The sequence below is a fragment of the Carcharodon carcharias genome, chromosome 5, assembly GCF_017639515.1.
Source record: "Carcharodon carcharias isolate sCarCar2 chromosome 5, sCarCar2.pri, whole genome shotgun sequence".
Classification (NCBI taxonomy): Eukaryota; Metazoa; Chordata; class Chondrichthyes; order Lamniformes; family Lamnidae; genus Carcharodon; species Carcharodon carcharias.
In genome coordinates this window covers 30215869-30242468 of record NC_054471.1, presented here as the reverse complement: position 1 = coordinate 30242468, position 26600 = coordinate 30215869, and the positions used below count along the sequence as shown (strand labels likewise).

Genomic DNA, 26600 nt, shown 5'->3' with positions numbered 1-26600 from the left:
AACTTAAAGTTCAGAAGCTGTTATGGTGAGATTTAAACATGTGCTCCCAGAGCATTAACTTGGGTCTCTGTATTACTAGTTCAGTGATATTATCACGACACCACCATCTCCCCAAAAATAGTAAATGAGTGACCCAGATTTATTTCTGAGTAAGAATCTAACATGAGACCAAAAGTTGAAATGCATCACCCTCTTTATTTCAGTGAGAATACATTCCCAGCAGTTTGAAAAATAAAAGACAAACAAAGGCAAGAAGACAATGGCTAATTTACTCCATGTGAGAAGCCTGTGAATGGGTCACCTGTTAACAGGGTTAATATCTGAATAGATCATGTTCTCAATCACAGGTTCAGTCTGTCAATATTCTGAATGTGAGCTCCCAGTGTGGGTTTGAGGAGATGGGAATCTGAACTTTATACCATGTTCAGTCTCTGGATTCTAATTTTAGATTGGGATTCTTTCTCAGTTTTAAGCTGCTTCAAACCAGAGTCGTCAAATCTTCCACTTCAGTTTCCTCATGATTCTAATGAAAATGGTGTGCATGGGAGACGTGTGTGATCATGCTGCGGGGAAGCTTTTCAGTGGTGAATACTGCTGTCAACTGACAATGCAGCAGGTACAGGTGGGTTATAAAGGAGTGTCCTGGATAAACAGGGAGCATCTTCATCATGACCACAACTTTCCTGCCCAACTCTATTGCTACTAACAGGAGAATTATTGAGTGCAGAAAGGTGGACTACGTGTTTTTCAAACTTAAACTTCGCTATTAGTATTTCATATTACATTTTTCTCTCTTTATTCCTGTCGGCACCATCGTTACTTGTTGAGACTAATTTAATCAGAAAACTCAATGTCCTGGCACAGTTTATAGTTGGCACAACTTGATGGTTACAGAAGGGTTTGGGACATATCTTTATTGTGGAAGAGATAATATTGTGTTTTGTGGACCACTATTTATTGAATGTTCATGTTAGTGTCCAGTGTTGAACTCACCGATCTGTGGAACATGGTTGAAGTTGCCGGCTCAGCTACATCTCCCTTCTATGCATTGTAAAGGAGATTGTCGGAGATCACTCTCAGCAGGGGTAATTGGAATGTTGTAGGTGAACTCAAGGGGCTCAATATTTTGCCTGTCGGGCAGGCGGGTCTGACCCAATCTCCAGCAGGCAGGGAGCCAACGCCCACCGGAGAAGCAGGTCCCAGATAATTTGGAATTGAAGGATGAACCTAATTATAAACAATATGAAAAGCAACAGCAGCAGTCAGGACTCCTCTGTCAGGGACAGTCAGATCTGCCAGGGCTGGATCCTCATGTCTGGTTAATGTGTGGGTAGAAGACCATGTGGTTTCTCCATATTTGGTTGGTTAAGTGAATGGGTAAGAATGTGGCAGATGGAATCTCATTTTTGGGACGTGTGAAGTCAGCCAAATATAGGAAAAATATAAAAGTGGAATATTTTGCAAGGTGAGTGACTGGAAAATGTTGTTATTCAGAGGGGCTTGGGTGTCTTTACACATGAAGCATAGGAAAGTAATATGCAGTTACAACAAGCAATTAGGAAAGCAAATGGTATGTTAGCATTTATTACTAAGAGAGTAAAGAGAAGATAAATTTTACTTCAATTATATAGGTGCCACCACACCTGTAGTTTTGGCCTCCTTACCTAAGGTTGGATCAACTGTCCTTAAAGGGACTGCAATGTCTGTTTATTAGACAGATTACACACTTGAGGGATAGTGTGGGAAGGTGGAATTGAGGTAGAAGATCAGCCATGATCTTACTGAATGGTGGAGCAGGATCAAAGAGCCTCTGTTTTATTTGACTTTGCGAAAGTCATGGAGGTACAGCCCCTGGTGAGAACCATGATCTCTCTGTCACAGGATAGTGTGGGGAGTCAATGAACTGGACACCTGGAAAGAGCCATTGTTTAGAATCACTGAACAAAACAACTAAAGGGACTAGTTTATGTAAATGGGGAAGAAAGGCTCACTGTTGATGCTAACGTGTTTGTATAATTTTGAATGAAGATTAAATGCAGCAGTGTGTGTGGGAGTCAGAGTTAACTGTCAGTAGAGGGCAATGTTCTATACAGGGTCTCAGTGCTGAATGTGTCATTGGTGGAATTGTTCAAAACCCCAATACCCGCACATATATGTAATCTGTCTAATGAACAGTCATTGCATTCCCTCTAAGGTAAATATATCCTTCCTTAGGAAAGGAGACCAGAAATTTGCACAGTACTCCAGCTTAAACCCAATGTGTAAATAATGGAAGGTTCAATCAGTTTAAGAATAGAGTTAAGCACATCTCACTGTTCAATATCTATAGAGGTAACAAAACCTACCCGAGAGGATTTACTATCTTTCTAAAAGCTATTTGCATGAGCCCATGTGTGCTATAAAAAGAAATGGAAAATCTCGGATCAAAGTGTTGATTGTCTTGTTCCAAGTCCTGCCGGAATTCAGTCACAAGTTTTTCATATTGTTGCTCATCAACTTTCTGGTCAAAAACCCTGCAACAGAATTAAGAATATATCATTTTCATTTTTGGTCCTCCTGACACAGCCCGTATGGAAGCCAAATGGATTGTCAGGACAATCAGCCCACTGAGGACCCTCCACCATTCAGTTCATCCAAAGCTGTAGTAACATAATAGATAAGATAGCTAAATGGGCAGACAAGTGGCAGATTGGATTTAATACAGAGAAATGACATTCAATGGCATTACCATCACTGAATCGCCAACTATCAACTTCCAGTGTGTTACTGTTGACCAGAAACTGAACTGGACTAGCCATATAAATACTGTGTCTACAAGAGAAGGGCAGAGGTTGGAAATCCTGTGGTGAATAACTTACCTCCTGACTCCCCAAAGACTGTCCACCAACTACAAGAATGTGATGGAATACTCTCTGCTTGCCTGGATGAGTGCTGCTCCATCAACACTTGAGCAGTTTGACATTATCCAGGACAAAGCAGCACACTTGATTGGCATCCCATCCACAAAAATTCACTCCCACCACCACTGGTGCACTTTGGCAGCAATGTGTATCATATAAAAGATGCACTGCAGCAACTCACAAAGGCTCCTTTGACAGCATCATCCAAACCCACAATCACTGCCATCCAGAAGGACAAAGGTAGCAGATACCTGGGAACACATCCACCTGGAATTTCCCTTCCAATCCACTCACCATCCTGACTTGGAAATGTATCACCATTCCTTCAATTTTGCTGGGTCAAAATCCTGGAACACACTCCAAACTGCACCGTGGGTGTATCTACACCACATGGACTGCAGTGGTTCAAAAAGGCAGTTCACCACCAGTTTCTCAGGGCAATTAGGAATGGGCAATGAATGCTGGCCTAACCAGCGATACACACATTCCATAAATTAACTGAAAACAAAGTGAGGGGATGCATTTTGCAGAAGGTATAGGGAGAGGCAATGGAGACATCATGAAACAATTCTAAAGAGTGTTCAGGGATAGAGGGACCTTGGGGTGCATGGATCTTTGAATGTGAGATCACATATTGAAAAAATGTTCAGCAAAGTACATGGGAACTTGGGTTTCATAACTAGAGGAATTAATTACAAAAACAGCAAAGTGATGATGAACAGTTATAAAGATCTGGAGAGGCAACAATTAGAGTATCAATTTCAGTGATGGTCACCACGCTTTAGGAGGGATGTGAGGCTCTTTGAGGGGGTGCAGAGGAGACTTACTCGAATAGTTCCCCAGCTGGGGGATGTTAGTGACAGGGTTGGATTGGAAAAGCTGGGGTTGTTCTCCTTGGTTAAAGGAGGTTGAGGGGTGATTGGATTGAGCTGTACAAGATTCTGACAGGGTTGATAAGGTAGAAAAGGAAAAGCTGTTCTCATTAGGCGATGGTAAAAGAACTTGGGGAGACAGATAGAAGACTTTGGGCAAGAGATTCAGGGGGAATCTGAGGAAAAACCTTCTTATGCAGCGAGTGGTAATAATCTGGAACTCACTGTTTATTAGGGCGGAGGAAGCAGAGATGATGAATGATTTCAGATGGAAATTGGATGGACATTTGAGGGGAATAAACTTGCAGGGTCACAGGGTTAAAGGGAGGATTTGGGACTGATTGGATTGCTCTATATAGTCAGCATGGTCTCAATGGGCTGAATTACCTCCTTCTGTGCAGCCATGATTCTATAGGCCAAATTTATTGTGCTCCCTTGAGGCAGGGTTGCTGGCTGAGAGGGCATTTAATTGTACGTGTTGGTGGTGGGTGGGCACCCCGCTGCCTTACTGCCTCCACCAAGATTAAATCCAGTGATGGGAGATTCGTGCCCAGGCAGCCCAACCCTTCCCAACCTGCCCTCAATGGAGGCACTTAAATGGACAATTCATGTCAACTTAAGAGTCCCTTCTTGTAGCTGATGGCCTTAACCCAGAGGCAGGAGGGCCTGTTACTATGCTGGTTGCTTTTGAAATTTTGGAGGGGCCATTTTGTTGTTGAGGGACTGGCATCAGGAAGGTGGGCTGAGCTGTGGAGAGCCACCCTTATGCCCTTTATTACTACACAATTCACCCCCTCTGCTGTGACTCCCTTTGCTGTGATCCTCTTCCTCCCATCACTCACCTGTTATCCTGGGGTCCAGCACTGATCCTAGGCCTCTCAGGAACAGAGCCAACAGCAGCCACTACACCTCCTTGTTGCTGACAAGCGCTGAGAGCTGCTGGCCTCTGATTGGCCAGCAGCTTTTGGAGGGCAAGGTCTCTGCCCCCTGGGGTCTTTGATTCTGAGGAAGACCTGCCATTGGCCACCTGAGCGGCATTTAATGCAGCAGGCCCTCCCTAAAGAAGGTGATGCAGGGCCCTTGTTAGCTCTTCAGCTGAGATCCCCATCACCTCCATTAAAAAACCGTCCTATGAGTCTTTGATCAACACCTCAACTCAATTTACTTACTTTAGCTCTGCACTTTAGAATGAATAGATTTGTAGTGGGTGTAGGGGACAGTATAGTCAGGCAGATAGGCACAGTTTTCTGCAGCTGAGGGCAGGAGTGCAGAAGGCTGGGTTGCCTGCCTGGTGCCAGGGTTAGTGACGTCTGATCAGGGCTGGAGAGGAACGTGCAGTGGGAGGTGGAGGATCCAGTTGTCATGGTTCATGTGGGGACCAATGAAATATGTAGGATGAGAAACGAGTTTCTGCTTAGGGAGTATGAGCAATTGTGGATTAAATTAAAAAACAGAACTTCTAAGGTCATATTCCCTGGATTATTACCTGAACCACGAGCAAATCTACATAGGATAAATCAGATTAGAGATTTAAATGGGTGGATCAAAGTGCGGTGTGGGAGTGTTGGGTTTTGACTCTTGGCCACTGGCACCAGTATTGGGGAAAGTGGGAGCTGTACTGCTGGGACAGTCTTAATCTGAACTGCGCTGTGACCAGTGTTCTGTTGAGTCAAGTAACGAGGTTGGCAGCTAGGAGTTTAAAATAATTAGTGGGGGCAAGGGATCAAGTATTACAGGATGTGATGAGAGAAGACAAGCCAGGGGAGCAAGGAAGCAATAGAGGAAATGATAGTCGGAGTGTGGCAGGAAGGGACAGAGAATACAAACTTATAAGTGTGCCAGCAGATAAGACTGGAGGTTGTGGAAATAGTAAAAGGATAGAACTAAAGGCCCTGTATTTAATTGCATGGAGCATTCACAATCAAAAGAATGAATGGATTGAGAGTCCAAACATAAATAAATGTGTATGATCTGATAGCCATTGCAAAGACATGGCTGCACCATGACAATGGCTGGGATGTGAATATTTGAGGGTATGTGACATTTCAGGAGGACAGGAGCTCGGAAAACGTGGAAAGGTAGCTCTGTTAATTAAGTTTGGCATGCGTACTTTAGAGAGAGATGGCTTTAGTTCTAAAGATCAAGATGTAGAATCAGTTTGGGTAGAGATGGAAGTCACTTATGGGAGTGGTTTATCGGCCCCATAACAGTAACCTAACTGTAGGAGCGGGTATCAGAAAGGAATAATGGGGGCTTGTGACAAAGGTACAGTGATAATCATGGGTAATTTTAATCTACATATAAATTGGATGAATCAGGTTGGCAAGATGTGTTCAGAGAGAGCACCACATTCTACAGCCAACCAGAGAGCAGACGATGCTTCATCTAGTCAAGGGCAGCAATACAGGATCATTTAATGATACGTAACAGTGAAGGCACATCTAGGCAGCAGTGACCATAATATGATTGAATTTTGCTTTCAGTTTGAGGCAGAGAACTTGGGACAGAACTTCCGAGAATTGACAAGGACCATTGGATTGCCGCTCTGCTCCTTTTTTCCGAACTTACTCAGGAGCTGCACCTCCCTCTCCCGACATTTCACCTCGGGCTAGGTGAGAAATGTACAGTGCAGCCTGTTCCTGAGGCCTTCAGTCGAGGGCAGCAGAATCATTTGAGAGGAGGCCAGACCCCTTTTTATGGCACCAGCTGCTATAAAGCAGGTAAGTTTAAAGTTTAATGAGCTGAAGAGGCTGGGCTGCAAAGTACATTCTAGTCCCAATATAGACAGATTTTTAATCAGTAAGGGAATCAAGGATTACGAGGAAAAGGCAGGAAAGTGGATTTGAGGATTATCAGATCAGCCATGATCTCATTGAATAGCAGAGCATATTTATTAAGACAGGTGGCCTACTTCTGCTCCTACGTCTTATGATCTTATGGACCCAGCCATTTTGATAAGCCAGGGAGAATGTAAGTGGTTAGGATCGGGAGAGGTCTGGTGGTCAGTGTGGTGGTAGGATGAACCTGGGCCTGGCAGGGGAATGGGGGGTTATCCTGGGAGGATGGGGGTCGATCGTGGGGTCAGGAGGGTTCTAGGAGGTGCTGGTTAATAGTCAGGGGGGTGGGGAATAGTTGAGAGATCAGAAGAATAGTTGAGGGGTGGTGGGGGGTTGTTAGGGGTGTCAGAAGGGTGGCCAGGTGTGTGGGTGAGGGTTGCTAGAGGGGTAGTTGGTGGGTTGGGATTGTAGTCAGTGTGCTGCCATTTTGCCAGGGGGTAGAGAGTGTAGTCAGGGGAGTAGGGTATGGTCGGAGGGTCAGGAGTGCAGTCCGGGATGATGGGAGGGAATTTGGCAGATGGTGGGTAGCTGGTTAGTGGGAGAGGAGTCAGGAGGCTGGGGACAATCAGGAGATTCAAGGGGTAGTTGTGGGATGTGGGGTGTCAAGGGCAGACACTCGGTGTTTCTGGGCAGGAGGGGAATGTTAGTACGATAGTTAGCCAGAATTTACATTTGGTTTTAATTATTCTAACTTTTCCTGAGTAACTATTCTGCTAAGAGAGTTGGAGCCATCCAAAGTCTCTGAATTAAATTGGAATTTCGGATGGTTCCCAGTGCAGGGTAATTGCCAATGGGAAGTTTGAACTTGAATACAATCCTTGCATGGGGACTTCCGCGGGATGCCCCAGTGCATCTTCTGGGCTATCTCCTGGGTTTGACGCCCCAGGGAACAGAAGTTATGGGCCAGCGGGTCTAAGTCTGATGCTTTAAACTTAAATAAGGGCAATTATGATGGTATGACAACAGAGCTGGTTAAAGTCAACTGGGGAAATAGGTTTAGAGATAGGTCAGTGGAGATGCAGTGGCAGATATTTTAGGAGATATTTTATAACACTCAGCAAAGATACATTCCATTGAGAAAGAAAGATTCTAGGGGAGGAACACACAATTCATGGCTATCTAAAGAAGTTAAAGATAGGATCAAATTGAAAGCAAGAGCAAAGAATTCCACGAAGATCAGAACCTTGGACTGGGTATAAAAACAACAAAGGACGACTAAAAGAACAATGAGAATAATGATAAGAATATTAATAAAGAGAAATTAGATTATGAGAGAAAATATGCTGGAAGCATAAAAATGAATAATAAGCATTTCCACAATTAATTAAAATGGATTTGAATAACTAAGGTGAATGTTTGTCCTCTATAGAGTGAATGTGGAATTAATAATGGAAAATAAGGACTTGGCAGGTGAATTTAACAGATATTTTGCATCTATCTTCATTGTAGAGGAAAAAATAATATCCCCGGGATAATTGTGAAGCAAGAAATGAAAGGGAAGGAGCAACTTAAAACAATTACAATCACCAAGGAAATTATTGTAAGTAAAGGCTGGCAGCCCCCAGGCCCTGATGGACTTCATCCTACAGTCTTAGAAGTAGTGACTGCTGAGATAGTAGATGCATTAGTGTTGAGTTTCCAGATTTCCCTGGATCTAGAAGGGTCCCATCAGATTGGAAAATAGTGAATGTAATTCCTTTTGCCCATTTTGATACTTGTCCACTTTGGCAGGAAGAATGGAAAAGCAGCAGATTGTTTAAATGGAGAGAGATTGCGGACTCTGAGGTGAAGAGGGATCTGGGTGTCCTGGTAGATGAATCACAAGAAGCTAGTATACAGATATAGCAAATGATTAGAAAAGGGAAATGGTATTGTTATTGGAATATAAAAGGAGGGATCCTTTGCTACATTTCTACAGTGCATTGGTGAGACCGCATCTAGAGTACTGTGGACAGTTGTGGTCTCGTAAATTAGGAAAGGACATAATTGACTTAGAAGCAGTTCAGAGAAGATTCACTCTAATGATTCCTGGGATGAGTTATCTTATGAGGAAAGGTTGGGCATGTTGAGCCAATTGGAGTTTAGAAGAATGAGGGTATCTTATTGAAACATAGAAGACACTGAGGGGGCTTGACAGAGTGGATGCTGAGAGGATATTTTCCCTTGTTGGAGAGACCTGAACCTGAGAGCAAAGTTTAAAAATAAGAGCTCTCTTATTGAAAATGGAGATGAAGTGAACTTTTTTTCTCTCAGAGGGTCTTGAGTCAGTGGAACTCTCTTCCCCAAAGAGCAGAAGAGGGTCATTCAATAGTTTTAAGGTAGAGGGAGATCGATTTTTGACTATTAAGGGATTCAAAGGTATAGGGGGTTGGCAGGAAAGTGACATTGAGGCTGCAATCAGATCAGACATGATCTTAGTGAATGGCAGAGAAGGCTCCAGGGGCTGATGGCCTACTCCTGCTCCTAATTTGTATGTTTGTATGATATTGATGTGCACAAATTGCCTGCAGAATTTCCTGCTCTCTACAACTCTACCACATACTGCCAACCTACACCCAGCTGATATTTCAGAAACTCCTCCCACCCCAACTTTTGCTCTTTGCAGGGAACACTTCCACTTTCTTTGATTGTTTAAAATATGAGGACAGAATCTGTGATCGGGAATTTCTGGAGTGAATTGTTGTTCACAGGGGTCACTGGCTGGGAATTCACAGGCCCCAAGTCTGACTTTCTATCAATAATTTAAACAGAGTGAAAACTAGGCCATAATTTTACCAAGCAGCAATCTCTGCGATCACAACTGCTCACTGTGAAAGCTCAATGTGCAAACTCTACAGATGACAAAATATCATCACCGTTCATTGCAGCAGGAGGACAATGTCCACATTGGAGATCGTCCTGTGTAGTGACCCTCACTGATAGTGTGAGTTAGTGAATGTTGAGTGAGGAAAGGACTGGGCCCAGCTTGATCCTCTCTGAGATCAGCAAATCATACCGACATTCAACATCCAGACACCTATGAGAAAAATGTCCTCTCCAAAGGGTATGGGAGGGGAGCCAGTAACATTGGAACTGTGTAATTTATGACTAAGCACAGAAAGAGCAGATAAAGGCCAATTTAAACTAATTAAAGTAGAACATCAGACATCTCAATGAGATGATGAAATGAAATGGTTTTGGCTGAGGCACTGATTAACCATAGAACCATAGAAAAGTTACGCTGAAGAAACAGACCATTCAGCCCATCATGTCTGCACCAGCCAAAAAAGAGAAAAACCGCTCATTTTAATCCCGCTTTCCAGCAATAGGTCCGTAGCCTTGCAGGTTACAGTGCTTCAGATGCAGATCCAGGTACCATTTAAAAGAGTTGAGCTTTTCAGCCTCAACCACCAACTTAAGCAGTGAATTCCAAAAGTTTTCCTCATGTCCCCTCTAATACTCCTACCAATCACATTAAATCTATGTCCTCTGCTAATTGACCCCTCAGCCAGGGGAATCAAGTCTTTCCTGTTTCCCCATTCTAGGCCCCACATAACTTTGTACACCTCAATTAGCCTCCTCTGTTCTGAGGAAAACTACCTGAGCCTATCCAATCTCTCCTCTTAGCTGCAATTTTGAAGCCCTGGCAACATTCTTGTAAATCCCCTCTGCACTCTCTCCTGAGCAATTATGTCCTTCCTGTAATGTGGTGACCAGAACTGTGCACAGAATTCCAGCTGTGGCCTCATCAGCATTTTATTAAGTTCCATCATTACATCCCTGTTTTATATTAAATAGGTCGCCTGATAAAGTTAATCACATTGTCTACCATTCCTACCACCTTCAAGGATCTGTGGAGATGCGCTCCAAAGTCTCTCACTTCGTCAACCCCTCTCAATAACTTCCCGTTTATTGAAAATGCCCTTGTTTTGTTTGCACTCTCCAAATGCATTTCCTCACACTTTTCCGGATTGAATTCCATTTGCCATTTCTCCGCCCACTCAACGAAACCATTGATATAGTTTTGGAGTCAACAGCTGTCCATTTCATTATCATCTGCACAGCCAATTTTTGTGTAATTTACAAATTTCCCAATGATACCTCCCGCATTTACGTCTAAATCATTAATGACTACAACAAACAGCAAGTTCCCAACACTGAGCCCTGTGGAAAGCCATCGGAAACCCTTTGTTTCCTGTCACTGAGCCAATTTTGTATCCAACCAGCCACCTTCCCCTGTATCCAATGGGATCTCACTTTTCTGAACAGTCTGCCATGCGGGACCTTGTCAAATGCCTCACTAAAATCCATATAGACAACATCCACTGCACTACTCTCATCAATCCTCCTTGATGCTTCCTCAAAAATTCAGTTAAGCTCACAAGACACAATATTCCCTAACAAAACCATGCTGACTATCCATGATCGATCTGCCCCTTTCTAAGGGATAGTTTATCCTGTCTCTCAGAGTTGTCTCCGATAATTTGCCCACCACCAAAGTCAGACTGACTGGTCTGTAATTTTCTGGCATATCCCTCACACCCTTTTTAAAAAATGGCATGACATTCGCAAGCCAACAATCTTCTGTGAGCTCACCTGTGTCTAGTGAGGATTGGAAAGTGATCCTCAGAACATCTGTGATTTCTTCCCTGTCTTCGTTCAACAGCCTGGATACAATCCATCCGGCCCTGGTGATTTATCCACCTTCAAGAATGCTGGTCCCTCCAGTACTTCCTTTCCCACTATGCTTATTGTATCTATATCTCACAAGGATGTGAATTTGTTCTTCCAAAAATAAACAACGTGGTGGATGTGAGAATGTCGGAAAAACAGGAGCCAACTCCATATGAACCTGACTAATGTGAATGGGGATGTCTTGCTGTGTTCTCAGCAGAAGGAACTGCAGATTGTGAGATATGAATCACTCCATTATACAATTGATATTGACCAATGTTCCCATGTACCCGGAAAAGCCCATTCATCACAGTCCGGCTCTAGGTTGAGTGATGTTGACACAAGAGCTGAGTTAAAGCAATATCAAACTCAATACAAATCAGTAACTGAATTCACCTGACATAGTACCAATCAAAAGATCGACTCTCTAGTTGAACTGTTTGATCTGTTGGTTCTGGTGGAGTGATGACTTCAGCAACTATCAAAACATATATAATGAATGTCTGTTCCATTGTGCCATTTTCTATGGACTCAAAAACTCCCCAAGGTGCAGAGATGGGAACAATTGTACCTGTAGACAAGGAAATACACTGTTACAGCATTGCTAATAAGAACATAAGAACAAGGAGCAGGAGTAGGTAATTCAGCCCCTCGAGCCTGCCCTGCCATTCATTAAAATCATGGCTGATCTGATTTTGGCCTCAACTCCAATTTCCTACCATCTCCCCATAACCCATTACTAATTAAAATCTGTCTATCTCCTCCTTAAATTTATTCAGCACCCCGGCATCCACTGCTCTCTGAGGTAGTGAATTCCATAGATTCACGACCCTTTGAGAAAAGTGATTCCTTCTCATTTCTAATTTAAATCTACCACCCCTTAGCCTAAAACTATGGCCTCTTGTTCTAGAATGCTCCAGAAGGGGAAACATCCACTGCATGTCTACTTTGTCTGTCCCCTTTAGCATCTTATATACCTCCATTAGTTCTCCTCTCATCCTTTTAAACTCTTGCAAGTTTCGGCCTAAACTGCTCAATCTCTCTTCATAAGACAAGGCCCGCATCTCTGGAATCAATCTAGTGAACCTCTTCTGAACCGCCTCCGGTACAACTACTTCCTTCCTCAAGTAAGCGGACCAAAACTGTGCACAGTCCTCCAGATGCTCTCACCAATGCCTGGTACAGTGGCAACAACACTTCCCTATTTTTATACACTATTCGTTCAGCAATAAATGCCAAAATTCCATTTGCCTTCCTTATTACCTGCTGTACCTGCGTACTGGCTTTCAGAGATTCATGCACGAGGACACCCAGATCCCTCTGCACTGAAGCATTCTAAAGTTTCTCCCTATTTAAATAATAAGTCACCTTTTTATTCTTCTGACCAAAATGGATAACCTCACACTTATCCACGTGAAACTCTATCTGCCAAATTTTGTTCCATTCACCTAACCTGTCCATATCCATTTGTAAATTTCTTATTTCTTCATTTCAACTTACTTTCCCACCTATTTTGATGTCATCTGCAAATTTAGCTATAGTACCTTCTATTCCTGAATCCAAGTCATTAATATAGGTTGTAAATAGTTGGGTCCCAAGGACCGAACCCTGTGTCACACCACTAGTTACAGCTTGCCATCTAGAAAAAGACCCATTTTTCCCTACTCTCTGCTTTCTGTTGGTTAGCCAATCCTCTATCCAAGATAATATATTATCCCTTACTCAGTGTGATCTTATCTTGTGTATTAATCTTTTGTGCGGCACCTTATCAAAGGCCTTCTGGAAGTCCAGATATCCTACATCTACAGGATCCCCATTATCCACTTTGCCTGTCACATCGTCAAAGAACTCCAGCAAATTAGTCAAACATGATTTATTCTTCATAAAACCATGCTGACTCTGATGGATTGTATTTTGGTTTTCCAAATGCCCCATTGCTACTTCCTTAATAATGGATTTCAACAATTTCCCAATGACAGGCGTTAAACTAACTGGTCTATAGTTTCCTACTTTCTGCTTCCTGCCCTTTTTGAATAAGGGAGTTATATTAGCATTTTTCCAATCCACTGGAACCTTTCCAGAATCCAGGGAATTTTGGAATATTATAGCCAATGTATCTACTATCTCCGCTGCCACTTCCTTTAAGATCCTGGGATGTAGGCCATCAGGTCCTGGGGACTTGTCACCCTTTAATCCAAATAGTTTGCTCAGTACTTTTTCTCTAGTGATGGCGATTGTTCTAAGTTTTTCCTTCCCTATATTCTCTGCACCACCTGTTCCTAATGAGGTGGTACTAGTGTCCTCCACTGTGAAAACTGAGGCAAAATATTGCTAATGGTGAGTCAGGGTGACTTTGCTGAGATGTGGAAAACACTGATGTGGTTACATTGAATCATAGACACACAGAATGATACAGCCTCCAGGCAGGCTGCTCCTGTGTTGTTTGGTGGACATATCCCACTAATCACCCTGCCCTCCTCTTTTCCCACAGACACACAAAAATGTTTCTCATTATCTCAAGAATTGTCTTTTGAATTTTACTAATGAACTTGCTTCACCACCATTCAGGCAGTTCTCTCCATATCACAGTGACTCATTGTTTAAAGAAATGTTCCACCTGATCCTTTTGCCAATCATCATAATTTTATGCACTTCGGTTATCGACTGCTCTGCCACTGGAAACAGTTTCTCCTTATTTACTCTGTCAAATCTATTCTTGGTTCTGCAAACCTCTCACAAATCTCTTGGCAATTTTCTCTGCTCTAATGAAATGACCTACAATCTCTCCAGTCTCTCCATGTAACTGAGACCCATCCACACTCCTATTATTCTAGTAAACCTCTTCTGCACCCTCTCCAAGGCCTTGATCTCCTTCCTATTGTAAAGGAACAAAGATGTGCCTGGAGGAGGTGCGATTGACAGAATCTGAACAGCTAACGCCTGAAAACAAAAATAGCAAAACAAGAGAGAAAAAAGGAAACCAGCAAAGAGAAAGAAGAGGAAGTGGAGACAGAGGTTCTGATGAGAGTCATTGGAACATGGCAGGAGACTGTGGACAACAAGATCAGCATGGAAGCAAGGTGGAGAATTAAAATGACAGGTGACCAGAGGCTTGAAGCCTGAAGGGACGTGTTTTGCAAACCAATCGCCTGATCTCACTTTCATACAAACATACAAATTAGGAGCAGGAGTAAGTCATTTGGCTCCTCGAACCTGCTCTGCCATTCTGTAAGGTCATGCCTGATCAGACTGTAGTCTCAACTCCACATTCCTGCCTACCCTCTGTATGCGTTGACTCCCTTGTTGTTCACAAATTTACCTATTTCTGCCTTAGAAATACTCAATGACCTGCCTCTGCCTGTCTCAGGGGAAGTGGGTTAGACAGACGCACAACCTTCTGAGAAAAAACAAAATTCTTTTCATCTCTCTCTTAAATGGGAAACCCATTAATTTTAAACTGTGTCCCCCAGTTCTGGTCTCTCCAACAAGGGGAAATATCCTCTCAACATCCACCCTGTCCAGCCTCCTCTGGGTCTTATATGTTTCAATATAATCACCTCCATCTTCTAAACTTCAATGGATACAGGCCCAACCTGCCCATCCTTTCCTCATAAGGTAATCTGCTCAGCCCAGGAATCAGTCATCTGAACCTTCTCTGAACGGCTTTTCACGCAAATATGCCCTTTCTTAAAAAAGGAGACCAAAACTGTACACAGTATCCTCGATGGTCTCACCAATGCCCTGTAAAGCTACATGAAAAACATCACCACTTTTATATTCCATTCCATTACTCGAGGAGAGTCTGGGCAGGAGGAGTGGGCCTGGGCATGCTGGAGTTTGAAATAAAATACGAAAGAATAAATAAATCAAAATGTCACACCACTGGAAATTATGAATTGATTGGCTTGTGAGTGCTGTAGCTTGTTTCCCTATCTCCAAAGTTAAGGAGATAGTTTAAGTAGCTGGGAAATTAAAAACTGAAAAAAAAAATTAAGAAAGGCAACGAGGTTTAAATAAAACATTTGGTCACCTTCCCTGTGTTTCAATGGCATCAGTAGAAAGGAAGTGAGAAGCTAGTGAGTCTTTATTTTTTTAAGTGTAAGCTGTATTAGTGATAGTAGGTTTTCTTACCTAACAGATAGAGGTATGGCAGAGCAGCTCTGACCTCTTAAATGCACATTCTGTGCTACGTAGGAACTCCAGGATGCTATCTTCCTACCTAGCTCCCTAAATCCTGACTGCAGGATCACATTCCTCATTCTGCCTGTGCCGTTGGTACTGCTATGGGCCAGACTGCTGGCTGTTCACTCTTCCCCAGCAGGGTACTCAGCAGCTGGTCCATGACATCTTTGACCCTTGGCACCATGGAGGTAATATACCATCCAAATTCACCTCTGCAGTCACAGAAAAAAACAATCTGTCGCCTAACTATTGAATTTTCTATTATTATTGCTCTTCCAGTCTTCTTCATGTGTCCCTCTACAGCTGAGCCAATGGTGGTGCTAATGACTTCCCAGAAGGTAAAAACAGTTCTTACTTCCTAGTTTTATTGCTGTTCTATTTTAAAGTATACAAGGTGGGTTCAGGGTAAGCGGAAGAGTAACAATGTCTAAATTAATGTTACTGTGCATGTACATGAACACATGGGGCAGGATTTTACGCATTGGCAAGTGGGGGCGGGGCCTGCTCACTGACGTGTAAAATGACGTGCGGTGATGTCGGGGGGAACTCCCGATGTCACTGCTCCCCATTTAAATTTTCAGGAAGGTGGGGACACTGTAAAATCAGCTGTGCATCCGCTGACCTGTCAATGGCCAACTGAGGCCATTGACAGGGTCAATTAAGTAATTAATGGACCTGCCTGTCCAGCCTTAAGGTTGGCGAGCAGGCCAGGAGCCCCAGCGGGAACTAGAAATAGCATGAAACCTCAACCACAGGCGGGATGAGGTTTCATGTAGGTTTTAAAAAAAATTAATAAAGTTTTTGTAAAAATTATGCACATATTCCAAATCATGTAACATTGTCACATGAGGGGAATGTTAGGGAAATTTCATTTTTCTATTTTTATCTTTTTTCCATTTACAACTGATCTCCCTGAGGCTGCACTTAGCCTCAGGGAGATGAGTGCATCCTTTCGTGCACGTGTGCCAAAGAGCGCACTCTCGAATTTGGGATTCGCCTCCCCATCCCCCCCCCCCCCCCACCCCCCCCACCCCCCCCCCCACCCCCCCCCACCTCCCCCCCCCCCCACCCCCCCCCACCTCCCCCCCCCCCTCCCCACCCCGCACAGGGAGCGGATAGCCATGTAAAATGGATGTGCACCTCCGATCAGGGATGCTGATGGGAAGTGCGCCTCTACACACCTGCCCTTCAACTTCAAACCCCAAAAGGAGGGAAAATTCAGCCCACGGAGTGTGCTTAATAAGATTGGTGAGTTGCAGGCAGAGATAGCCTCATGGTAATGTGACATTGTGGCTATAATGTATACCTGGCTCAAAGGAGGGCAGAAGTGGGTATTAAATATTCCTGGATACAAAGTGTCCGGGAAAGATAGGGAAGGGGTAGGGGTGGCAGCATTGTTTAAGCAGAACATTGCAAAGCTGGATAGGAGTGTGTCCCAGAGGGGTCAAGGACAGAATCTATCTGGCTAAAGCTAAGGAAGAAAACGTCTTGTGATTACATTGTCTGACGTAGTCTAAAGGCCACCAACTAGTGGGGAAGATGTACATTTTGCAAGGAGATTATACAGAGGTGTCAGAATTACAGAGTATTTATCATAGGGATCTTTATCAGAATATAGACTGGGATAGTAGGAGTGGAAAGGACAATGAGGGGCAAGAATTCCTAGATTGTGTTCAGGAGAATTTTCATCAGTGGTATATTTCTAGTCCAAAGAGAAAGGAGGAACTGCTAGATTTGGTTCTTGGGAATGCAGTGGGTCCAGTGGGTCAGAAGGGGAACATTTATGGGACAGTAATCATTGGGTTTAGATTGATCATGGAAAAGGACAAAGAACAGTCCAGAGTCAGAATAATTACAGGGGGAAGCTCAAATTCAGTGGGGTAAGGGTGGATCTGGCCCAGATAAACTGGAGTCACAATTTAGTAGGTGACTGAACAACAGGCTGCCTTTAAAAGACAGTGTTCAGTCACCATCAAGGTATATTCCCACAGAAGGGAAAGTTAGAGCAAACAAATCCAGCGCTCCTTGGATGACAACATGGATAGAGATTAAGATGAAAAAGAAAAAGTGTGCACATGACAGATGTCAGGTTGGTAATGCAGCTGTGAACCAGGCTGAATATAGAATGTTCAGAGGGGAATTGAAAAAGCAAATGAAAGAAGCAAAGGGAGAGTATGAGATGAGGCTGGCAGCTAACATAAAAGTGAATCCAAAAGCCTTCTGTAGGCATATTAATAGTAAAAGAGTGGTAAATGGAGGATTGGAGCCAATTAGGGATAAAAAAGGGAATGAATGCGTGGAGGTAGAGGGCAGGATTGAGATATTACATGAATAGTTTCCATCTGTCTTTACCAAGGAAGAAGTTTCTGACCAGGTCATGGAGAAAGAGGAGGTAATTCAAACATTTGGAAGGTTTAAAATTGATAATGAGGAGGTGTTGAATAGATTGTCTGTATTTAAAGTTGATCAGGCAACAGGACTAGATGAGATGCACCCAAGGATACAGAGGGGAGTTAGGGAGGAAATTGCAGACGTAATGGCCATAATTATCCAGCCTACCTTAGACTCAGGGATGGTATCAGATGACTGGAGAATTGCAAATGTCACACTATCGTTCAAAAAAGAATATCAAGGTGAACACAACTACAGGCTAAACTCGGAGGTGAGGAAACTTCCAGAAACAATAATTTGAGACAAAATGAATGGCCGATTCAGCAAACATGGGTTAATGAAGGAAAACCAGCCCAGACCTCTTAAGCACTAAATGTGTTTAACTAACTTGCTTGAGTTAACTGATGAGGTAACAGAAAGTGTTGATGAGGTTAATGCTTTTGAAGTGGGTGTACATGGACTTCCAACAGACTTGTGAGCAAAGATTTACCTCATGGAATATAAGGGGCAGTAGCAACATGGATACAAAATTGGCTGAGCGACAGGAAACAAAAACAGCCTGTTCTTCGGACTGGAGGAAGGTGCATAGTGGAGTTTCCCAGTGGAGGTGTTTGCTACCTGTGTGGTTGAGGAGAAGGGCTGCAAGTTGGATGAGCAGGTTGACCATGGCACCATGGTGAGGGATGTCATTCAAGTGGGTGAGCAGAGAGGAATGTGGTAGTGATAGGAGATAGTATAGTCAGGGGGATAGAAACAGTTCTCTGCAGTTGAGAACATGAATCCAGGCGGCTGTGTTGCCTGTCTGGTGCCAGGGTTCAGGCTATCTGCTCTGGGCTGGAGAGGAACTTGCACTGGGAGGGAGAGAATCCAGTGGTTGTGATCCATGTGGGTACCAATGACATAGATAAGAGGTTCTATATTTTTGTTCATACTCTTTCGTGGGATGAGGGCACTGCTCGCTAAGCCTGCATTTATTGCCCATCCCTAATTGTCCTTATTCTGAGGGCATTTAAGAGTCAACCACATTGCTGTGGACCTGGAGTCACATGTAGGCCAGACCAGGTAAGGATGGCAGATTTCCTTCCCTAAAGGACATTAGTGAACTAGATGGGTTTTTACAACAATCAACAATGGTTTCTTGGTCATGGTCAGAATTTAAATTTCAGATTCATTCTGAATTCAAATTTCACCATCTGCTGTGGTGGGGTTTGAATCCTGGTCCCCAGAGCATTACCCTGAGTCTCTGTAATTCCAGAAAATAACACTATGCCACCCACTCCTCCCTCCTCATGGATTATGAGCTGCTGGGGGCTAAATTAAAAGGCAGAACATCAAGATAACAATCTCTGGATTATTACCTGAGCCAGAAGCAAATTGGTGTAGGGTAATTGCGATTAGAGATATGAATACATGGCTCAAAGATTGGTGTGTGACAAATGGGTTTCGATTCATGGGATGCAGGCAGTGGGAGCTGTACCATTGTGATGGTCTACACTTGAACCGTGCTGGGGCCAGTGTCCTAGTGAATCATATAACTAAGGTGGTAGAGAGAGAGCTTTAAACTGAATAGTGAGGGGAAGGGATCATATGTAAGGATATACAGTAAAGTAAATGGAAACAACAATGCAATGGAGCAGGGCAGAAATTTGGGGAATGAGTTTCAGAGTGTGGCAGGAAGGGACAGAAAATACAATCATAAGAGTGAACCAGCAGATGAAACAGAAAATGGGAAGGAAAGCAGAGTTTTAGGCCTTGCATCTGAATGTACGCAGCATTTGTAGCAAAAGAGATGAATTGTTCGCACAACTAGAGATAAATATATATGACCTGATAGGCATTATAGAAACATGGTTGAAACAGGACCAAGGCTGGGGCCTGAATGGTGAAGCATGTTTGATAAATCAGAATGAGAGGAAACTAAGAAAAGGTGGTGGTGTATCCCTGTTAATTAAATAGGGCAATAGTTCAATACTGAGAGAAGAGCTTAGCTTGAAAAGGCAAGATGTAGAATCAGTTTGGGGAGAGATAAAAAAGTAAAGGCAAGAGATCACTTGTGGGAGGGGTTTATAGGCCCCCTCACAGTAATGATACTGTAGGACAAAGCACACAGGAAGAAATAAATGGGGTGTGTAAGAAATATACTGCAATAACCATGGATGACTTTAATCTCCACTTATTTTGGGAAAATCAGGTTGGCAAATGTAGCCTGGAACCAAGAGTTTTCGGGAAAATTCCAATGAGCAGTACATTCTAGAGGCAACCAGGGAACAGGTAAAATCTGCTAATGTGCAGTGACACAGGATTTACCTCATGGTAAAGAAGTCTCTAGGGACAGCGATCATTTGATAGAATTTCACCTTCAGTTTAAAATGGAGAAGTGTTGGTCGAGGCCTAGTGTTTCACACCCAAATAAAGGTGAGTATGAAGGCAGAGTTGGCTTAGGTGAACTTGAAAACCAAAACTTAATGCAGTAAAGTTGCAGTGACAAAATTTAAAGGAATATTAAAATGATAGTTTCAAATTGAACGAAACACTGTAGAAATCTGCAAGGTTAGTGGTAGGCCCAAGGAATGGACAGATTTTAACAACCTGCAAAGAATGACTTACAAGATAACAAATTGGCAGAAAGCAGAGTATGAGAGAAAGCTCGCTAATAATCTAAAAACCGGTAGCAAAAATAACTTAATCTAGAGAGTGATTCTGAGGAATCAGTAACAGAAAGGAAAGAAATGGTAGAGGCATTGAACAGGTATTTTGTGTCTATTTTCACATTGGAGGACTTAGAAAACTTTCCAAGGAGTCTTGAAAATCAAGAAATGATAGGGAGGGATGAACATAATACAATCACCATCACCTGGGAAAGGGTGCTAGGAGAACTATTCAGCCTAAAATAACAAGAGAAAATGCTGGAAAACTCAGCAGGTCTGGCAGTATATGTGGTGAGGGAAACAGAGTTAATCTTTTGAATCTGTACAATTCTTTCTCAGAGCTGAATCATGTGGACTCGAAATGTCAACTGTCTTTCTCTCTCCGCAGATGCTGCCAGACCTGATGAATTTTTCAAGCATCCTCTGTTTTTATTTCAGATTTCCAGCATACATAATATTTTGCTTTTAAACCATTAGATTATGATGATAGGAGTACATTTTTATATTCCTGTGTTTATGTGTATATACTGTGCAGGTAAGGGTAATTTGTGTCTATCTGTGTCCAGGGTTAATCAATGTGAGATTGTTGGAGTCAGATTCTCTGCAGGGTCTAAAGCACAAAAGACTAAGGGTGTTATCATCTTGCATTTCGTAAAGAGGCCTTTTAGTGGGTGTTAAATTACAAGGAAACAGAGTAGGTCTGAAATGAGCATTTGGGGATAAGTTTTGAAATTGATTTGTAGCTGCTGCATTTCAAAAGAGTCTCAAAGATACAAGAACATTTGCATTTTACAGGAGATTTGTGAGTAAACAGGGGCAGGTGTTTTAAATTTTATGGATCCAAAATAGAAGTAAAATAGGAACATGAAAGGTTTTGATATTTGGGAGCTGGAGTTTTCAAAGAGATAATTAAAGACAATGGAGAACTATGAAGAAAGGGGTGAAAAGGTTTTTATACAAATGGGTTTTCAGCTGTAGCAGTTGCTGTGGGAGACGTCCCACCGAAGGCCAACCCCAGTGTTTTGGAGTGTGCAGAAAAGCTCGGAAAATCTTTTAATTGAGGAAAGCAGCTCAGTTTTGGGCCAGGAGAATATGTGTCCTTAGAAACAATTTGTTCGAACTCTCCCTTTGGAAAAGCCACAGAAGCGTGGATTTGTTGTGGGAAGTCATGGATTGTACTTCTGTTTAAAGTGAAAGCAATTTCTCAGTTTGGGGAATATTTCCTGGATTTACTGGTTAAGAATCTATAAGAGCTGTTGCAGAAAAATAGTTTATTTGTGTAACTTTGATCAAGCATTTTGGTTGTCATTTTGTACAATTCATTTTCTTACTGTAACTTTTATCTTGTGTGTTTAAGTTTCACCTTTTCTTTTTTTTTCAATAAACATGTTAATTTTTAAAATTTTAAAAGTAATAACTGAAGTCCTGTACTTTTGTGTTCTGTAGCTTTCCCTCCTCATTTCTACAATATGGAAAAATAAATTATGATCAGCTGAGGGGGGTTTCAATCTGAGATCTGGTTTGCTGAGCATCAACATCAGCTGCAGATGAAAGAAGACCTAAAGGTTGAGAAGCCCCCAGTACCGGATGGTGTGCATCCGAGAATCTTAAAAGAAGCGGTGGCATAGATTAGAGATGCATTGGTTATAATCTTGTAAAATTCTTTAGGTTCTGAAAAGGATCCAGTGGACTGGAAAATAACTAAAGTAACACATTTATTCAAGAAAAGAAGATGGCAGAAAGCAGGGAACTATGGGCCAGTTAGCCAAATATCAGTCAAAGGGAAAGTGCGAGAATCTATTATTAAGGAGGCTCCAGCAGGATACTTGATCAGGCAGAACCAACATGGCTATGTGAAAGGGAAATTGTTTTCAACAAATCTTTTTGAATTTTATGACAAAGCAACGCTCAAGGCAGATGAAGCGGAACATGTGGATGTGGTGCACTTGGATTTCCAAAGGCATTTGATAAGGGACCACATCAAAGGTTACGACACCATATCAGAGCACATAGTTTAGTGGGTAACATATTAGCATGGATTAAGATTGATTGGCTAACATAAAGCAGGGGGTATGGGATAAATGGATCGTTTTCCATTTGGCAAGCTGAAACTAGTGGAGTGCCAGAGAGTTCAGTGCTTGGACCTCTACTGTTTACAATCTATATCAATGACTTGCATGAAGAGAGTGAATGAGAATCCATTTCTTTCACTGTGGCTGGATCAAAATCCTGGAACTCCCTCCTTAACAGCACTTTGGGTGTATCTACACCACAGGGACTGCAGCAGTTCAAGAAGGCAGCTCACCACCTTCTCAAGGGCAATTAGGGAAGGGCAATAAATGCTGGCATAGCCAGCGATGACCACATCCCTTGAATGCATTTTTAAAAATGTACGTCAGCTAAATTTGCCAAGGTCACCAAGGTATGGTGGAAAGTAAGTTGTCAATAGGAGGTAGTAAGTTGGCAAAGGGATATAAACAGATTAAGTGAGTGGGAAAAATTTGGCAGATTGAGTGTAATGTGGGTAAATGTGAGCTTGTTCACTTTGGCAGGAAGAATAGAAAAGCAGTATACTATTTAAATGGAAAGAGATTGCAGAACCCGATTGTACAGAGGGATCTAGGTGTCCTCATACATTGATCACATAAGGTTAGTGTGCAGGTACAGCAAGTGATTAGGAAGGCAAATGGAATGTTGGTGTTTATCGCAAGAGGAATGGAATATAAAAGTCAGGAAGTTTTACTACAGCTGTACTGGGCCTTGTTGAGACCATATCTGTTGAACTGGGCAGTTTCGATCTCCCTTTTTAAAATAAGGCATAATTGTTTTAGAAGCAGTCAGAGAACGTTCACTGGAATGCTCTGGAATGAGGGAGTTGTCTTATAAAGGAAGGTTGAACAGGTTAGTCCTATACCCAGTGAAGTCTTGAAGAATGAGAGATGATCTTATTGAAACAAACAAGATCCTGAGGGGACGTGATAGGTGGATACCCGGAGAATGTTTCCTGTTGTAGGGCAGCTAAAATGAGGGAACATAGTTTAAAAATAAGGGGTCTCCCTTTGAAGACAGAGATGAGGAAGAACTTTTTCTCCCAAAGGATCGTTGGTGTGTGGAATTGTCTTCCGCAGAAAGTAGTGGAGGCTGTGTCTTTGAACTGATTTAAGGCAGGGTTAGAAGGTTCCTGTTAGGCAAAGGAGTCAAGGGTTATGGGGAAGCAGACAAACATGATCTTATTGAATGGTGGAGCAGAGTCAAAGTGCCAAATGGCCTGCTCCTGCTCCCATGCTCCTATGCTTATATTGGATGTCCTGTTAGAACCTCCTTATTTTTTACTGCATTTCCCAACATTAATGTCATCTGCAAATGTTGGCATTATGCCTTGCATACCCGATTCCAGATCATTGATATTTATGAAACGTGTAATCGTCCCTGACCCCTGGAGAACACCACTGTATACTTCCTTCCAGCCTGAAAAACAACTGTCCACCACTACTCTCTGTGTTCTGTCACTTAGCCACTTCTGTGTCCACACTGACAACCCCTTTAATCCCATGGGCTTTAATTTTAATAACAGTCTATTATATAGTAATTTGTCAAGCATCTTTTGAAATTGTATAGTCATAATATCAACTACCCTCATCCAACATTAACCATTAAATATCTCAATGAAGCTAGTCAAACACGATTTATCTGTAACAAGACAGAATTTCCTGCCACTGAGCCTCAGTCTGGACCCAGCATTCCAGCAGCATCCAGTAACCTGAGAGAGATGCAATGTATCAGCTTCCACAAGGGTACATGTCGACTCCAGTAGTGGGATTCATGCCTGGCATATGGAGCCTTTATGAAACTAGGAAAATTCAGCAGCCACTGCTGGAGTAGGAACATGAGTTTGGAATCCCATCCTACCATGGGCAGGATTTTCTGTGCCCACTGGAGTCGGCATGATCGGTGGCATGAGCAGATAATATGGCGCGACTGGTTTCATGACATGGTTCATCCCGCTATCGGACATCATTATAATTCATTAGGAAACTTATTGTAAAACATCTGCATATCATTATCAGGCCAGCTCACCAGAATCGTACCCCCCTCCCCCAGGGCATGCATCCATGTCAGCAGGATAGTCCGCCAACGTGTTTCACAACAGCACATAAAAGGAGTGAGCTTGGCAGCTGCACTTTGAGGGGAACTCGGAGGTGAGTACACAGTAACTTTGTGCAACTCTTGCCAGGGTCACCTGCTGGACCTCAAGCTTCAGGAGCATCGGGGCTTCGGGGTTAAAGGCAGCCCTGCCATTGAGGAGACTGGTGGCTGCAGGACGGGCAAGGTTAGGCCTGGCATTGAACATCGTGCCCAAGTATTCGGTGAGGGTGGGTAGGGTGGGCGAGGGAAGTGGCTACACATTAGGGAACCTGTATAAAGTGGATACTCCTCTGCAACTGAGACAGCTCAGGTACAGCCACATTGATATGGTTGGGGTCAGGCTCCTGGCTTACCTGCCCACTCAAGCAACACAGAGGCGGCAAATTACCACCAGGTGCCCCAGAGCTCCACGTGCACCACACCTGCTCCACCCGCCCTCAGCCCACCCCACAGGCAGACTGCAAATTCATGAGCATTTTAGTGGGCTGCAGAGCAGTTGGACGACTGCACACGTACAATCTCCTCAGTAAAGCTGGCCATGGAGCAGTCACTGCGGGAGACGCTCACAGCTCCTTGCAATGTCAGTATCCCAGTTTGAACACGTCTCCCCAATAGCTCAAGCTAATAGGGCAGCCATGCAGCACACTATTCTCTGACCATCCAAGTGGTGGCCAGCACTCTCCGGGAAGTGTTACGGGGCCGTTACACTTAACCAGGACAAGTTCTTAGTGCACCCATGCTAACCACATGTCTCTCATTTTCATCCTGCAGGCTGAATATATCAGGATCAAGGAGCCTAGTGAACTAGCTATATGCCTGATGGCCTACAGGATGCAAAGATGATGGAGGAGAGAGCAACTGAGGATCCTGGCTGCATAGATGCAGGAGCAGCAACCTCAGGAAGAAGGGGTGGCTGGGTGCTCCAGCAAATGCCATTCAAGAACCCCAGTGAGCCATTGCAGGCCAGTGCCTAGCCACACCCAGGGTCTTAGATGTTGCCTTTCATTCCCACAGATGATCGAGAACCAGTGTCGCCAAAGACTGCGCATGTCTAGGGAACTGGTCAGTCCCATCTGCCGGCTCCTGCAGGATTTTGTGCCATGGGGACATGGAGGACATCCACTGCCAGTGGCCGTGAAATTGACAGTGTTGCTCAATTTCTATGCCAGTGGCTCCTTTCAGGGCTCCACAGATGACCTCCGTGGGGTATCACAAGCTTCCACTCACAAATGCATCCATGAGGTCACGGATGCCATCTTCACAAGGACACACAACTTTGTGCATTTCACCGGGGACCAGGACAGCCAGAATGCAAGAGCGATTGGATTCGCCCAGATCTCGGGTTTCCCATAGCTGCAGGGTGTGATTGACAGCACCCATGTGGTGCTCAGGTCTCCATTGCAACATAGTGGACTATATCAACCACATGTGGTTCCATTCGCTGAATGTGCAGCTAGTGTGCGACCACCAGAAACACATCCTGCAGGTGTATGCACGGTTTCCAGGGAGTGTGCATAACACCTACATCCTCAGACAGTCTCAGATCCCTGGAGTTTTGCAGGGTCCACAGAGGCTGCAGGATTGGCTCCTCAGGGACAAGGGCTACCCACAGAGGCCAGGGCTAATGACACCCATGCGGCAGCCTCAGACTGCAGCAGATAATTAACAGGCCCATTAAGGACATTAAAGTTCTAATTGAATGAAATGTTTCACCGCCCGTCCGACCTTATGATTGGTGGGTGGGTGAAAAAGCCAAACAGCCTTTGGATTTTTTGTGAATCCTCATCCACGGGCGGGATGAGGTTTCAATCAGTCATTCAAAAAATATTTTAATGTTTAAACTAAGTTCTAACACATCCCTGCTCATCTCACAGAGTCACATGAGCAGGGACATGTTATTAAAATGTTTACAATCTTTCTTTTTATTTCAAGAATCTTCATCTCCCTGAGGCAGCTCTGAGCCTCAGGGAA

The 26600-nt window shown here is 43.4% G+C and overlaps 1 protein-coding gene across 1 annotated transcript in view; it reads right to left on the bottom strand.

The window, feature by feature from the left end:
• Positions 1-418: 418 nt before the first annotated feature.
• LOC121278303 (heme-binding protein 2-like) overlaps positions 419-26600 on the bottom strand; it is a 46364-nt gene continuing 20182 nt past the window's right edge. The window contains exons 3-4 of the mRNA XM_041188589.1: positions 11659-11833; positions 419-2513 (exon numbers count right to left, since the gene is read on the bottom strand). Coding sequence (XP_041044523.1) covers positions 2342-2513; positions 11659-11833 — 347 coding nt within the window. The 3' untranslated portion in view covers positions 419-2341. The remainder of the gene's footprint in view (positions 2514-11658; positions 11834-26600) is intronic.